At 38.3% G+C, this 15,567-nt stretch overlaps 1 protein-coding gene across 1 annotated transcript in view; it reads right to left on the reverse strand.

The window, feature by feature from the left end:
- The window catches only part of cds1 (CDP-diacylglycerol synthase (phosphatidate cytidylyltransferase) 1), a 45,257-nt gene that overhangs the window by 14,223 nt on the left and 15,467 nt on the right, over positions 1-15,567 (reverse strand). Inside the window, exons 2-5 of the mRNA XM_017705124.2 lie at positions 10,563-10,711; positions 2,363-2,459; positions 497-594; positions 30-169 (exon numbers count right to left, since the gene is read on the reverse strand). Coding sequence (XP_017560613.1) covers positions 30-169; positions 497-594; positions 2,363-2,459; positions 10,563-10,711 — 484 coding nt within the window. The remainder of the gene's footprint in view (positions 1-29; positions 170-496; positions 595-2,362; positions 2,460-10,562; positions 10,712-15,567) is intronic.

The raw sequence follows: 15,567 nt of genomic DNA on the forward strand, positions 1-15,567 counted from the left end.
TTAGAACAGCACAAGCCTGTCAAACTCACCTGCCAAGTACAGTGCAAAAGAAATGAAGCGATGATAGCGCACAAGGAACTGCAAGGGCTCCTCTCTTTGGACTAGTGCCCCAAAATAATCAGCTACTGTTTCGCCATAAAAGAAGTAGTTCACACAAATCAAGAAGTACCTAAAATACAAGGAACATGTTTTTATTAGAATCCATTCATAAACAATTGTTTTATTAGCATGGCTAACCACCCACTGTATGTTGGCCTCTTTCAGAAATATGCAGCAGTGTTACTGTTTGAATAAAGTGCTCACTCAGGTGAACTTTATGCAAAGCTCCAGCTTGGACGTGCACTTTGTTCAAGTCCAGTAAATGACAAGTTTATCTATGAACAGAGGTGAGTTGTGGCGGGAAGAAACAAGTATGTTTGTGTCTCTCACAGACTTGGAGTGCGACAGACTGAGATAGAGAGTGAAATGTGATACCAAAACTTCATACTTTACTTACCAACTGAGTGTTCGGAACCATGGCAGTTCGTAGGAATGGTAAACTCTGTAGCCAATGGTTATGATTTCTTGGAAACATTTGATTTGAATACTCATAACCTGCACAGAATACACAATAAATGTTTTTAAACAATGTTAGCCATTAATTTCAGGTTCAGAGTCTGGCAAAGCCTTTTGCACCGGTTTCAGGTGCAATTCTGACACGTTCTACCCGCATGTTATGCACAAAACCAACACACGTTCCTAAACATTTATGAGCTGAATGCATTGAAAAAGCACTGCTGTCTCACTCATGCATATGCAATTGAGAGAAGATTGCACAGAACAATAACAGAAGAATAACAACTCTGTAGAACATCATTATCTCTTCATTACTTTCATCATTTTCTGTTTTTATTTTACTGGCTCTTTCAAACTCTGCAGCTCACAAGCCCGCAGACAGATGTGAATTTGATTGTACAGATACAGCAAAGACGAAAATGATGGATCACAAAGCTGGCTGTGAAATTTGTGTGCGCCGGTATTACAATCAGATATGACTGTACACAAATTTGATGAATAAGGGCCATTGTGTTTGCATCAAGGCACATTTTGCACTGCGCCTGCGCTTGTATGTGCGCTGGCCCACAGTGCTCAACATGGCAAATCTTCAGAAAACGCTCGCTCAGTATTTGTAGATTTTAGACTTAAAGAGACACTCCAGTCAAAATGAAAAAAAATAAATCATCAGTACACCTGTCCTCCTTTTATTACGAAAATGAGATTTTTTGGATACAAAGACTTGGAAAACTCCATTTTGATGTATCTTGAAGGTGGGAGGAACTTTAGAAGAAACTGCAAATGATTACAGGCACACACTTGATGGCAGGTTGTATGAAACTGGCTAAGGTAGAAGGAAACCAGATAGGTATTGTTACAGCTAGTAAGCAAAATATTGCATCCTAGCTTCTATATGACTGCATGTTCTTTATTGCTGTTGACGGGATTCCCAATAGTCATATGATGTAATCAGGCAATGCATGCGATGCATTGAAATGAGAGAACATTGACTGGTTAAAACATACAAGGGATATCAGTTAACCAATGTCAACCAATGAGGCTTAGAGTAAATGCAGTACTACAGATTTTTTTTTATAACACAACAAATGAAATGCTAGCTAAAATTAACATAGACAGGGCCTGAATAATAAGCCATAGTATACAATAATCCAGGGATTTTAAGTTGTTAAATGCTGGCTTTAGGCGACAAGTCCCCTTTGACTAGAGTAGCAGCAGCCATCTTAATGGTTAAAGTGAATTTATATTTTCTCCATTTTTAAAAATAACAGTGCCAGAAACAACTGTGTGGTGATTTAGGAATACAGTGCCTAAATACTTGCTTAATGCTAAGTGGTGTACATACCATTTACTACAGTGCTAACTTAAATTAGCATAAACATGTCTCTCAGCTGATGGACAACATTTAAGAGACTTTTTGGCAAAACTACATCCTAAAACAGCAGCAATATATCAATAAATAAAAATCTTGAAGTAACCATTTTAGATGTCCATGTAACTATGATTCATAACATTAGTTTGCTAACTCATGCTAATCGTCTGAGGAAAGCTGTGGAATTTCTATATTAAGCGCCTAGAGCTCATCCAAGAGATTCCCCAGTCTGACACATAACTCTCAAGGACTTAATGAGAGACCACTTTAAAAATACCCTGATGACCAACAAGATACATAACACTTTGAAGTCAGGGTTAAGGGCGGACAACAGTGCAGCTTTATGGTTGTTTGGTTTGGGACTCAGATGTAACTGTCTTTGTGTTATCTTGTTTGTTTACAACCACAATAGGAGATAAGGGGTAAATTCATACTTACAACAAATATAAGCATAAGGGGTCCCAAATAGATGATAAGGAAGAAGCCTATGATCATTGTCACTGATAAAATCCCTCGTATCCACCAGTTCTTCCATCTGTAAGAAAACCAAAAAGGCAAATATATCAGTAACAGATTTCTCTACATTGGTGTTTCCCAGTCCTAGTCCTAGTTACCTTCCACTAATACACCTTATTCAACATATCAACTGTCCTTAAAGAAATATCATTGGCTAATATCATCAGAAATATCATCATATCCCATCAGCTAAAATATTTGTTGTCTGAAGTTTGCTTTTTTGCAGTAGAGATGCAAGGCTAAAAGTTAACTTAGAAGCTTATACCACATCAAACCTACAGTGCAGACCTAAAACTTTACACACCTGCCTCAAAACACATTGATGTATTAAGTAATCTGAAATTGATTTGTTTATTTGTGTGTACTTTTGTCTATATTTTAGATGCAAAGCATCTCATGGAACTGTCTTGTAATTAGGGATATGCATTTCAACTGTGATATTTAAGTATTCAGTTAAAAGAAAGGGACCACAAAATGGGACATAATTTGGTTTTAGCCAAAATCGGTGTAAAAGTTTAGAAGACAGCTATGGAAGTTAAAATCGAATATTTTATTAATCAAAACTAGGCACAAACAATAGGTAGGTTTTATGTCTGATGCCTGTTTGGAGGAGCTAATGAGCTAACACTAACTGGTTCAATGTTGTGCGCCGATGAGGACTCCTCATCTTCTTCATGAGGTCTTTGCTAATCAGTGGACAACTTGCCAACATGTGACTCACTCAGAGATATGCATTTTTACAGTTTTAGTATCAGGCCACTTTTTCAGTCACTTCCATTGCATTATAATCACATTCAGGCACTCCAGTTTTGTAGTAGCAAAATATAGTTTCCCTGAATTGTTAGACTGCTTATTTTTTTATGTCTCGCCGTGACAAAATGTAATCAGTACCAGAATCAGTTCTTCAGTGGTGCACTCAGCTTAGAAGCCTACGCCCATTAATTATATTCCAGATACACTGATACCTCTTTATCCCTTCAGATACTGAAACCTAGTCCTATGTATATGCCAATACCAAGTATCAACAATCTAACTAGCTTTTAAACCCTGATATTTAAGCAAATTCAACTTTTAAAATATTTTATTAGCAGCATAGATATTGTCGCTGTCCAAAGAAAAACAATTTTCTCCAAAATTTATAGCAGAGGGAAAAAATCTTCTTTATGTATAATGTACATCAATGTAAAGATGTATTTTTAAAAGTGATTTTGGAACATTTCTATTGGTCCATTCATCATTACATTTTCACACAGCCGCTGAGCTCAAATTATGCGGAAAATTTTTTGACAGTGACATACTTAACAAATGAAGTAATTTAAAACATTTTTATTGGGTAGACTTTATTGGGGTTAATAACGTAACTCATACATGCGTCCCATACACTCACGCTTACATTTACAAAAGCAAGCATCTGCTGGAAATGTTACAGTCATCAGTAACAATGTCTATCAGTGCCAGCTGTTTTCAGTGGATTTCTCGTCTTGACAGAAGCATCAGACCCCGACTACACAGCACCATAAAAGGGCTAGTGGGCTGCTATTCTAAAGGCATGAACCTAGACTAAAATCTATTTGTTGCAACATGAAACCAGTAGTTCCTTCCATAAGGCTCTCTAATGTTTGGTGCCTCAGGAACAACCTGGAATAACCTGGGCTAAATGTAAGTGACCACACAGCAGGAGATGACAAATTGCTGAAAGAAGCCTGACTCAGCCATTCAGGTAAGAGGCTCCTGTTAGCATCTTTTGCACAGTTTGTACAACCCCAATTCCAAGTTGGGACGTTGTGTAAAACATAAATAAAAACAGAATACGATGATCTGCAAATCCTTTTCAACCTATATTCAATTGAATACAACACAAAGACAAGATATTTAATGTTCAAATGGATAAACTTTGTTTTTTTGCAAATATTCATTTTGAATTTGTTGCCTGCAACATGTTCCAAAGAAGTTGGGACAGGGGCATGTTTACCACTGTGTTACATCACCTTTCCTTTAACAACACTCAATAAGTGTTTGGGAACTGAGGACATTAATTGTTGAAGCTTTGTAGGTGGAATTCTTTCCCATTCTTGCTTGATGTACGACTTCAGTTGCTCAACAGTCCGGGGTCTCCGTTGTCGTATTTTGCGCTTCATAATACGCCACACATTTTCAATGGGAGACAGGTCTGGACTGCAGGCAGGCCAGTCTAGTACCCGCACTCTTTTACTATGAAGCCACGCTGTTGTAACACGTGCAGAATGTGGCTTGGCGTTGTCTTGCTGAAATAAGCAGGACGTCCCTGAAAAAGACATTGCTTGGATGGCAGCATATGTTGCTCCAAAACCTGCATGTACCTTTCAGCATTAATGGTGCCTTCACAGATGTGCAAGTTATCCCTGCCATGGGCACTAACACACCCCCACACCATCAGAGATGCTGGCTTTTGAACTTTGTGCTGATAACAATCCAGGCAGTCCTTTTCCTCTTTGGCCTGAAGGACACGACGTCCATGATTTCCAAAAACAATTTGATTTAATATCTGCTACAGAATGATGTCGGTTTTTAATGCAGTGCTGCCTGAGGGATTGAAGGTCACGGGCATTCAATGTTGGTTTTCTGCCTTGCTGCTTACTTGCAAAGATTTCTCCTGATTCTCTGAATCTTTTGATGATATTATGGACTGTAGATGATGAAATCCCAAAATTCTATTTTCTCACCTCACCCCATCCTTGCTTGTGAATGACTGAGCCTTTCAGGGATGCTCCCTTTATACCCAATTATGGCACTCACAATTAACCTGTTCACCTGTGGAATGTTCCAAACAGGTGTTTTTTGAGCATTCCTCAACTTTCCCAGTCTTTTGTTGCCCCTGTCCCAACTTCTTTGGAACATGTTGCAGGCATCAAATACAAAATGAGTGAATATTTTCAAAAAACAATAAAGTTTATCTGTTTGAACATTAAATATCTTGTCTTTGTAGTGTATTCAATTGAATATAGGTTGAAAAGGATTTGAAAATCATCGTATTCTGTTTTACACAATGTCCCAACTTTATTGGAATTCGGGTTGTAAATTGCATTACATGGCTTATTTGTGGTATACCATTGAAACTAATACCTGAGGAAGAACTCCAGCTGGTATATCACGAACTCCTACTGCCTCCCCTCTAAACACCAGATTTTCCATGAGCATTCTCACTACTGCATGTCATCTCAACCTGTTGACGTGTTTCTTGCTGTAGTTAAGTTCCATATACCAGTGCGAATGCATGTGTCATTTAGTGGGGCACATGTGCATGAGACATTGCTTCAGGGTATTGGTACACTTTACTGCCGATATTGATACTGCATTTAGGTGCATACTGCGTTTATTCTACACAAATGAAATGGCCTGAACTGAATTAAACATGAGCATGAGATTCTCTAACAGGAATCTGAAAAGTCTAAACGGACAGTTATTACACTCAAAGGCACCAAAAATCATTGCAAGTTCAGTGAAACTAGGCTTTCCAAGTAAATAACAAACTCCTCTATTAGCAGTCTATGAAATGGCTCGCAAATCAGTTTGAACCTGACAGGAAGGTCAATACAATATACTGCTCTGTTGATTTCCTGGAATGTGTGTGTGCGGTGCAGAGTTGCACACCTCCACTGCAAGCAGCCATTCATTCACTACACCACAGTGTAGTGATAGTGTTCATAAAGGGAACAAAAGGAGCTCCATAAAAGAGATGAGTTATTGGACAGCGCCATAAAGCATTTGCCCACTCAAAACAGGACAGGGGGCAGGTGCTGCAACTCATACGGGAAGCTGTGAGCAAAGGAGAGAAGTTGTCAATGAAGAATAAGTGAGAAAGAAAGCTAGAGTGATAGTAAACACGCAGGGGAGAGAGAGAGAGGTAATGCAGAGTCATCAGAAAGTGGGACGAGGCCAGGCACCTCCATTCAGTCGTGTGTCCTAGCACCTCTGCAGTCTTTCATGCAAGAGTGTACGTATCTGTATGTATATTTTCAAGAGAAAGTCAGGACCAACAAAACTGTCCTGGTGTTTCTTTTTAATGTGCTGTGTAATACATATGGGGGGCATATCTGTGCTGTCCTAACAAAACCTCGTATCTCCAAAACAAGGCAAGACACTACAAGCTTATTATCTATAGCATCTACAGTGCCCTCCACAATTATTGACACCCCTGGTAAACATGAGCAAAAGAGGCTGTAAAAACATTCTTCATTGCTGATTCTTTTGATCTTTCATTCAACATATTAACAAACATCTAACCTTTATTTGAAGTACAATTTAGAAAAAAAACACCAAAATTTTATCAAGAAATAAATATTTTTCTCAAATCTGTGTATGCCACAATTATTGGCACCATATTGCTTAATTAGATGGAGAACACATGGCAAAGGATCTGAGACCATCCCTCCATACAGAACCTCTCCAGATCCTTCAGATTCTGAGGTCCATACTGTGGACTCTCTTCAACTCATCCCACAGGTTTTCTATGGAGTTTCGTTCAGGGGACTGGGGTGGTCACGACAAAACATTAATTCTGTGATCAGTGAACCATTTTTGTGTTGATTTCAGGCATATTTTGGATCATAGTACTGCTAGAAGACCCAAACTATGACCCAGTTTGAGCTCCCTAACTGATGCATTCAGATTTTTCTTTTATTTCTGCTGTCTGTGATCCTATACTTCAGTTAGATTTCACAATTCTAACAAATGTGTTAGGGTGCCCACAAATTTAAGAAGATTTAAAAAAAAATATTTATTTAATGAGAAGATTTAGTTTTTCTTTCAATCATTAAACCTTAAATAAAGATTAGATTTTTGCTAACATTTTGAAGGAAAGACCAAAAGTATAAGTAATAAAGAATATTTTTTGAATCTCATTTTGCTCATGATTACCAAGAGTGCCAATACTTGCAGAGGGCACTGTACAATATCTATGTCTCCTCTTAAACTGTAATCATATCATGTCAAAACTCAATATATTTATTTCAGTGTGTTTAACTAATTGCGGTCCAATTAGATATATATTTTCAAAACGGGAGCAAATTTAATGAAAGCTCACAACATCCATAACAATACTTTTTTTTTTTTTTGCAAACTTCTACTCTGGTCTTCTCAATGGATGTGGATGTAAAGAGGATTCCCTTTACCAGGAAAAGAATTAGTCTATCTTTATAAGAATGTCATAAACAGTTGTTTTAGCCACACAATGTTTTTGCCCTCCCCCTGATGGGTTTGTTTAGACTTTTCAACCTAATAATGGCTTGCTTCACTGGTACTGACAGCTCTTTGGACTTCACAATGAGAGTTAATAGCAACAGATTCCAAATGCAAATGCCACACTTCAAATCAACTGCAGTCCATAATCTGCTTACTTGCATAATAAGTGTAAGAATGAACACACATCTAGCTATGAAACAGATGAGCAGCCAACTGTTCAATTACATTTGAGCCCCTAAAAATTGGGGGCTATGTAGAAAAATGGTTGTATATCCTACACCGTTCATCCAATTTGGATGCGAACACCCTCAAATTAAAGGTTGAAAGTCTGCAGTTTGAGCTCATATTTATTGTTTAATTTTCAATATGTTGGGGCAGACAGTTAAAATTACAACAACTTGGTCGATGTACAAATATTTATGAGCCTGACTAACTGAAAAGCTTGTTCCCTACAGATTATTAATTGCATATTCACATTCACATGCATGTCTATTTACTTTGTACTAATGACACTATTCATATAAATGGTGCATGTTTTCTTAGACCTCAATGGTTAACGCAGTTCTGAAGCTTCTAGAATTCCTGCATTTATGAAAATTTTGCAAGTTAATAACTAACCTTATTCTGATGGATAGTAAAGAAGAATTTACTAATCTGTTGCTCATAGCTGAGTTTATGCTAGATTATATTTAAAGCATTATAACTGTATATATATATATATATATATATATGTATATATATATATATATATATATATATATATATACACATCTGTACAATTCTCTGGAGTGTGTCTTCACAATGAAATAAAAATTTCATTCTAACAGTGTTGTCTTGCCTTAATGTAACAAGGTTTTCTGTGATGTCACTCTGGACTATGACTATTGGTCCATTTGTCATAACATTTTCTTAAAGGGCTGTTGCTTGCTCCAAGGACATAAAAAATAAAAAATAAAAGATGACACATGGCTTTGATATGTCGGTGACGACAAGTATAATGTATGACCCAACATCCTGACACTGTAAAAACACATTATGTGTGTATTCATGTGTGGGTGTGAGGGGGAGAGCCTGCAGCAAATCCCTACCAGTGGAGCAGAAAAGCCAAACAGGATTAGCTCCGCCCCCAAAGTCCCGCATTAATCACCTTTGTGTTCTGATGCCCATTGGCTCCAACATACTTGCTAGAAATGGAGTTTTGTTTAAATATACATTAACTGGCTGTGGTCAACCCATGTCTTTATAAAAAGCTCATAAGCAGAGTGTAGTAACTGTCAAAGTTATTTAGGAAGTGACACTGAACCCAGTGGTTTCAGCTTTCAGTCATCAGCAGTTTGAACAGGTGAAACCAGTCCTAGATGAATTCCATTTCACCTCCAGTGACTCCAATTCCTGTGCACTTTACTTTTAACCTTAAAGCCATGAACACCCTCTATAATAGATGGTTGTGACGTTGAATCATATGGTTTTCATGTTCAAGTTGAATTACTGAAGGTAATAAATATATTCTGATGAATCCTATTTGGTCCACTCATATAGCTATAACATAAAGCACTGCTGTTAAATGGGGAAAAAAACTTTCTTTAGGGTCAAATTAGATTAAATAAAACAAATTCATATGTTAATTGTGATTAACTACACAAACTAAAAATGTAGCTAACAGTACTAAGTAGATCCTTAAAGTGATAGTTTGGCAAAAAATCTGATTCACACAGTTTCCTTCTAATCCCAAATGTAACAGACCAACCAAAATGTTCAGTGTTTAAAGTTTGATTCTTTAACTTTTCACTGGAGCTATGAAGCTAATGCAGCTTACTTTCACTTTCACTGATTTTTCATTATTTTAAATTCCTGGGTAATTACATTGTTGAGTCACTCAAAGTTGTTCGACGTAAAGTTCATCATTTCAGAGAAACTTGCCTAGTCAGAATTATTTACAGTGGTGGTGACAGGAACCACACATCTCCAAAAGTTACCTTACAGAAAGCTAATATGGAGATGAACACACTGCCTGACGCAAGTGACATTTTCTGAGACATTTTTTTATTCTAAGATAAGATTTTGGATTAAAATCCATTCATGGTGGTACATACAGGGTGTTATAGGGCAAAAGAGTCCACAAAGAAGACTTTTCGCTTGTCACGATGGGCCCCTCACAGTCGTGCATGTGCTCTTGTTTACTTTCCAGTCCTGTCCTCATGCATTTGTGTTTACTTCACTGTCCTGGCCCCTTGTTTTGTGACTCCGCCCCTGATTGTTTCCACCTGTTTTCCGCCTGTCCCTCGTCATCCCTGTGATATTTAAGCCCTGTGTTTTCCTGAGTTTCTTGTTGGTCTTTGTTTGTATGTTTGATGTATTGGATGTTCTGTTCGAGGTGTATTGTTTGCATCCTATGTTTCTTACATTAAGTCTGCTCCCCGTTCTCTACGCGTTGGCTCTATGACCCTGGACTGTCTCGACCCTAATTCTGGATTTCCCCTCAATAAACTCGTGATCTCCTGATGATAGAGCCAATGCTTAGATGGTTGCACTGCTCGCGAGCCCCTGATTTACAGCTATTTTAACATTATCAGCATTTGCAAAAAAAAAAAAAAACACACAGAAGAACTCAGAGTTTTGTAGACACTGAATCACAACCCTTGGTTGCTATCACCACCACTGTAAAGACAGCAGTGTTTGGAAGGTTTTCTACAATGCATCATTTCACATCAAACCACTCTGAAACACACTTTGTTTGAATTCATCTTTTATGAGAGCAAGCTTCTATCAATCAGGACCACACAAACAACAACCCTACACATCTACTACTTATCACTGAATATACACACATCTAAGCAGTTTTTCCTTGGTGGTAAGGGGGCTGTCTATGAAGTCTGTCCTTGAGTGTAGTGCAGAGGGTTACCTGGACGACAGACCCTCCAGGGCTTTATTGAGACACTGCGGAGTGCTGTCAGAGGACGGTGGCACGTCCGGAGTGTCTGCTTTACTGTCACCCTCCAAGTCTCCTTCACCTTCACTGGGCAGTCCCAGCCTGTCCTCTCCATCTGCTTCCTATACCGCACACATAAGAGAGACAGTGGCACAAACACACGCAGGTCAACCATTTGTTTTCAACTGTACAGGCAAGCAGCCAAAACACAGTATCAACAGTGGACTTCGCTTGGGGCATGTGCCACTACACAGCAACAGTAGTACTTATCTACAGTGAGGGCTGCATAAAATATAAACTGTCAATCACAGCTGTAACATCAGCCTTCGCAATACTAAAGGGCCTCCAACCAAGCACTGAATGTTTTATTTAGAGATATGGGAATATCACTATCGGTAGATATTTGCTTAAAAATATCAGAATCCGATATTTAGATTTCACCTGTATATCAATATTTGACTATGTAGGCCTATTTACTGTATTGTGCCAGTATTTTATTCATTTTACTGCATTTATAACCCTTAACAAATAAATGTTATTTTTCTCTCTAATGCTAATCTGGGTAGAAGGCATCCCATTTCTACATTTTATAAATGCGTATGTATCGGCAGACGCACACATGAACAATACAGGATATTGGCATCAGGCCACAATTCCTATACTGGTAGTTTTATTGTTTGCTGTGACCAATCGTATATGTTCTTTGGATGTTTGGATGAATCAAAGCATTCACATGGTTCAACAAATATAAATGATATTGGCCAAACAAATGCAAAAGGCACGAATGCTTAACCACACCACAGCCTTCTACTACAGCACTGCAGGGCCTGTATGGAAATCACAGCAGACAGTGGATTTACTTGTCAATGAGTCACAGCCAAAGCAATGGAGCTGGACTTGGACTACTGGATACTAGAGTGCAAAATGCCAGGCAAATAGTAGTCAAATTCAGGCCAGACAGAAAATCTCTCCCATTTGAAAATGCAACACGGAAGCCAGCGCAGTACAGTAGGGCGAAGTTCGGGTCGGCTTTGGGCTGGATCGAGGAACGGTCAGCTACTCCTGTTTCACTCTCTACTTGGCAAGCACTTATGCAGGAATGAGCCAACGAATAGAACAGAATGCAGTAGAACACTAAAGCAGAGGAAAAGCAAAGCAGGAGCAACTATGCTGGAAGTGCTTGCACAATGAAGAGTAGTCTTTCATCAGAACAAAGAGTTGAGTATTTGATTCTGTATGCAGCATGAAAGATCAGTTCTGGAGTTAATGGAGCAGCACTGGCTGTATCAAGCCTGATCAAATTCCAATAACTTTTGTTCATGATCTTAAAGATCCGTATTGGAGACAGTCCAGGCACATTTTAACTTGTATGGCCTACAACCATCAGTCAAACTCCAATCATAATTCAAATTACCAGTATCAGAACCAACTAAGGTGTATTTAATGGATTAGCATCTACTATAGTAATCCAATCTAGGGATATTTTTGCACTTTATTTACACCACTGTTTAGAGGAACTGAGGCAGATTTTCAGAAATCAACAAGCAGTTTGAATGTCTGCAGTGTGATACAAGTTTGAAATAGAAAATGAAAACCACCCAATCTTTTGACTGTTAGTCACCTTTTATCGAAATTTTACACCACAACAACACATCCAAAGCTAGGAGAAAGGAGTAAGGTACTTGTGCATGTTAAAGCACCATGAAACATGAAAGAAAACAAGAAAGAAGCAAGAAGCAATTTTATTGCAGCATTTTAAAGTAACATGCCACCTGGCTAAAACAATTTACAAAAATATAGTACAAATGTAGGATTGGACTCTCAGCAGATACCATACGATATCAGATATAAGTAATCGATTCAATCCAGGATTATGCAGGCAGTATACTTCAAATGATGAAAGAACTAAATGAAAAAGCACTACTGCCAAACAAGCTGTCATAAGTATACTTAAAAAAACTCCTGTAAGTCTCTGTGCAGTGATACAGGAAACCATATGACATCTCGTAGAGGAGTGACAGTCGGGAAGGTCTCAGAACAAACGACTTATTAATTAAGAGTTCTGTTCAGTAAGCTAACAAACTACCACATCGTTTTGGTCCGAAAGATGTTGTTTTGCTTCAAAAGTTCATTTTTAATTGAAGTATTCCGTCGACTTTGAGGGCAAAAAACCTTCAACACCACAAATTCTGGTCAATAGCTCTAAAACTTCACAAACAGTCATGGAACAAATACAAAATAAAAGCAATCGCTGTATTCGGTGCAGCTCATTCATGATACAGTGTTTTCGTCAAGGAATCAGTTGAATCACAAAACAGACACAGTTGACTCTTTATTGAAGTTAGCACAATGAGTGCTTTCTGTGAGGTGACTGTTCACGGTTGTGATGCTAAAAAGCAACTAATGTGTAATCCTTCACCATGAAGCTGGAGTTTGTGGATCACGTCCTATAAAGTTAAGACCAGAATTGTCTCATTAGTCTGCAATAAATCTGTAATCTGGATTTAGACCTTGGACAGACATTCTACCACTGTGGCCTGTGCAGTGGAAAAAGAAGCCACATGGTAGTCCTTCACACCAACCAACAAAACAAAACAATTACAATGCGCTTGAGAGCACATATGTAATTAATTATAGTGTGAATGCTTATAAGAACTTTCTCCACCTTGCTCAATACAGGATACAGGAACAGCTTTCCACAGAGTATGTATTATAAAACAGAGGCACAGCAGCCACAGCAAACACACCAGGGCTACACCCTGATAATGAAAGAGTAACTTGTCATAAGCATTTTTAAACAGCACACTTTGCTTGACAAACTGGAAGAAGGATCTGTGGAAGCTGACCTGCAGAATTTTCCATTTGCAGTGCGTTACATCACATGACCTGTCAGGTCAGGTTAGAAACAGCCCAATTAAATCATCTGATTTTTCTACGGCAAAGTGAAATATGTTTTAGTGAGCTGAAAAGAAATATCACGTTATCGTTTATCATCATAAATTATGTCATGGTTCAGTTTTCAGAATATATAATGTGTATCACTAGCAGAAGACTGAAAAACTGCATGCATCATTAAAAGACATTTTGTTTCATTCTAAAGAGCTTCTAAACAGTCCATAACTGCGTAAACTCAATAGTAACAACTAGCTTAGAGGACATCAGCCTATTATGACATTTTGCTGTTTTATTTTATTTAAGTGTTTGATTTTTCCTCTATCGTATAGTTTTTCACAGCCTTTTTGTGGCGCTACTGTTTTTCTTTTCAATAATGAATATTATATCATGTATCATTAAAAAGTTTTCTGTTTCTGTATTGCCCACCCTTGCATGTGCCTCCCACCTTTCTCCTCATCTTGGACCTGTATTTTGGCCAAGAAATGGAGGAACTGTTGTTTTGAAATCAGGATGTTTGCCATGTTTTAACAGAACATTCAGGTCTATTTTTTGAACCCTCTAAATTATTCCAAATGGGAACAAATCACCAAAGCACTGGTTTGGTTGGTCTCCTCGCCGTGCTTCCCAAGACCTATCCTGTTTCCCAGGATTATTACTGCCTTTTGTGTGAACTCCTCAATGAAAGCTGTGCTAAATATGGGCACAAGCCAACAAGATGAAAATGGTCTAAATTTAGCGAGAGAGTCAAAGTCTTCCATCCTTGGCTCTAATAAGCGACCATGAAGAGGTAATTGGGAGCAAGCTCAGTTGAGAAGAGGTGTCGCTCAAGTCTGAAACTTCAGATTAATGCTTGTAAGGGAAGCCCTTTCTGCTAACTTTTTAATGAGGGGACGCTAAAGCCTGAAGATGGTTCAGTGGTTCTAAGCCTGAGTCCTGAGTACTTTAAACATGCTGACTTCTGCCACAGCAGCATTCACACAGATTCAGCAGGCCATTTATAAATAAAAGGTGAAGCTGTGAAGGAACTAAATTAGCATCAGTATGCAGAAGGTTAAAACACTGACATAGACCTGGAAAGCAATGGTTAGAATGATAATCATGATTATTTTGCTTAACACTTGAATGGACATCACTTAGCACAATTATTTCTATTTATGTCTATTCAGGAAGAAGATTTATCGCACCAAACTTTTTCAAGTTTAAACAGATTTTTTTTTTCCGCACTTCACTATTTTCAATCATCAGGAAACAGCTGTTCACATTGTACATTAAGATGTCATACAGGCTAAATATAACCAGAGATAGAGAAAATTAATAAATATATATGCCAGAACAATACACAACTCTGTATACAATGTCAATCTAATGTAATCCACTGCAGTCCAAACAAAAACAAACTAATGCTCATCAATTTCTCAGTCAAACAGTTTTAAACAATCGAAGAACCAAAGATTCATGGAGCTAGTGAAAGGAGAAATAACCATAACTGCATTTTCTCCGCCATCTCACATGTACATTTCCTTGTGACTGTTTCTGTCAACCAAGAAATTGTCACATCTTCTGCCACTTTTGCCCTTTTTCCCCTTTTACATCACATTAGCCACATTTACATGCAGCCTAATAATCCATTAATTATCCAACTAATAGCTTAACTAGAACGTCAATACAATTTCTATCCAACTGAACGAGGTGGGTAAACCTGTAAATAATCCATTAAATATAAGAATAATAGCAATGTAAATTCCTGCGATCGACAGAGAGCACCACAGCTTAAATTCAGATTGCGCAGCGTTCAACTTTCACTTAAATTATTAGCACTTCCAGACGTCTCACGCCTTTTCCCTCTTTTTGTTTTCTCCCTCTCTCTTTCTATTTCTCTGTCTCTTACACAGATATTTCCTCAACCCACTCAACATGGCGTCTTCCCAGGACCGAGCTCTCCAAGCCCTGAGCTCAGAGTTGGCCCGGCTGGACCGGCAGATCACCGCCCTCCTGAAGAGGCAGGGCGAGCTCCTCGAGCAGAATTCGCAGCTCAAAGCCGCTCGGGAAGTTTCCCCCTCGGTGGTTGTGCCAGCCTCGTCTC

The sequence above is a fragment of the Pygocentrus nattereri genome, chromosome 20 (genome assembly GCF_015220715.1).
Source record: "Pygocentrus nattereri isolate fPygNat1 chromosome 20, fPygNat1.pri, whole genome shotgun sequence".
NCBI classification, from domain to species: domain Eukaryota; kingdom Metazoa; phylum Chordata; class Actinopteri; order Characiformes; family Serrasalmidae; genus Pygocentrus; species Pygocentrus nattereri.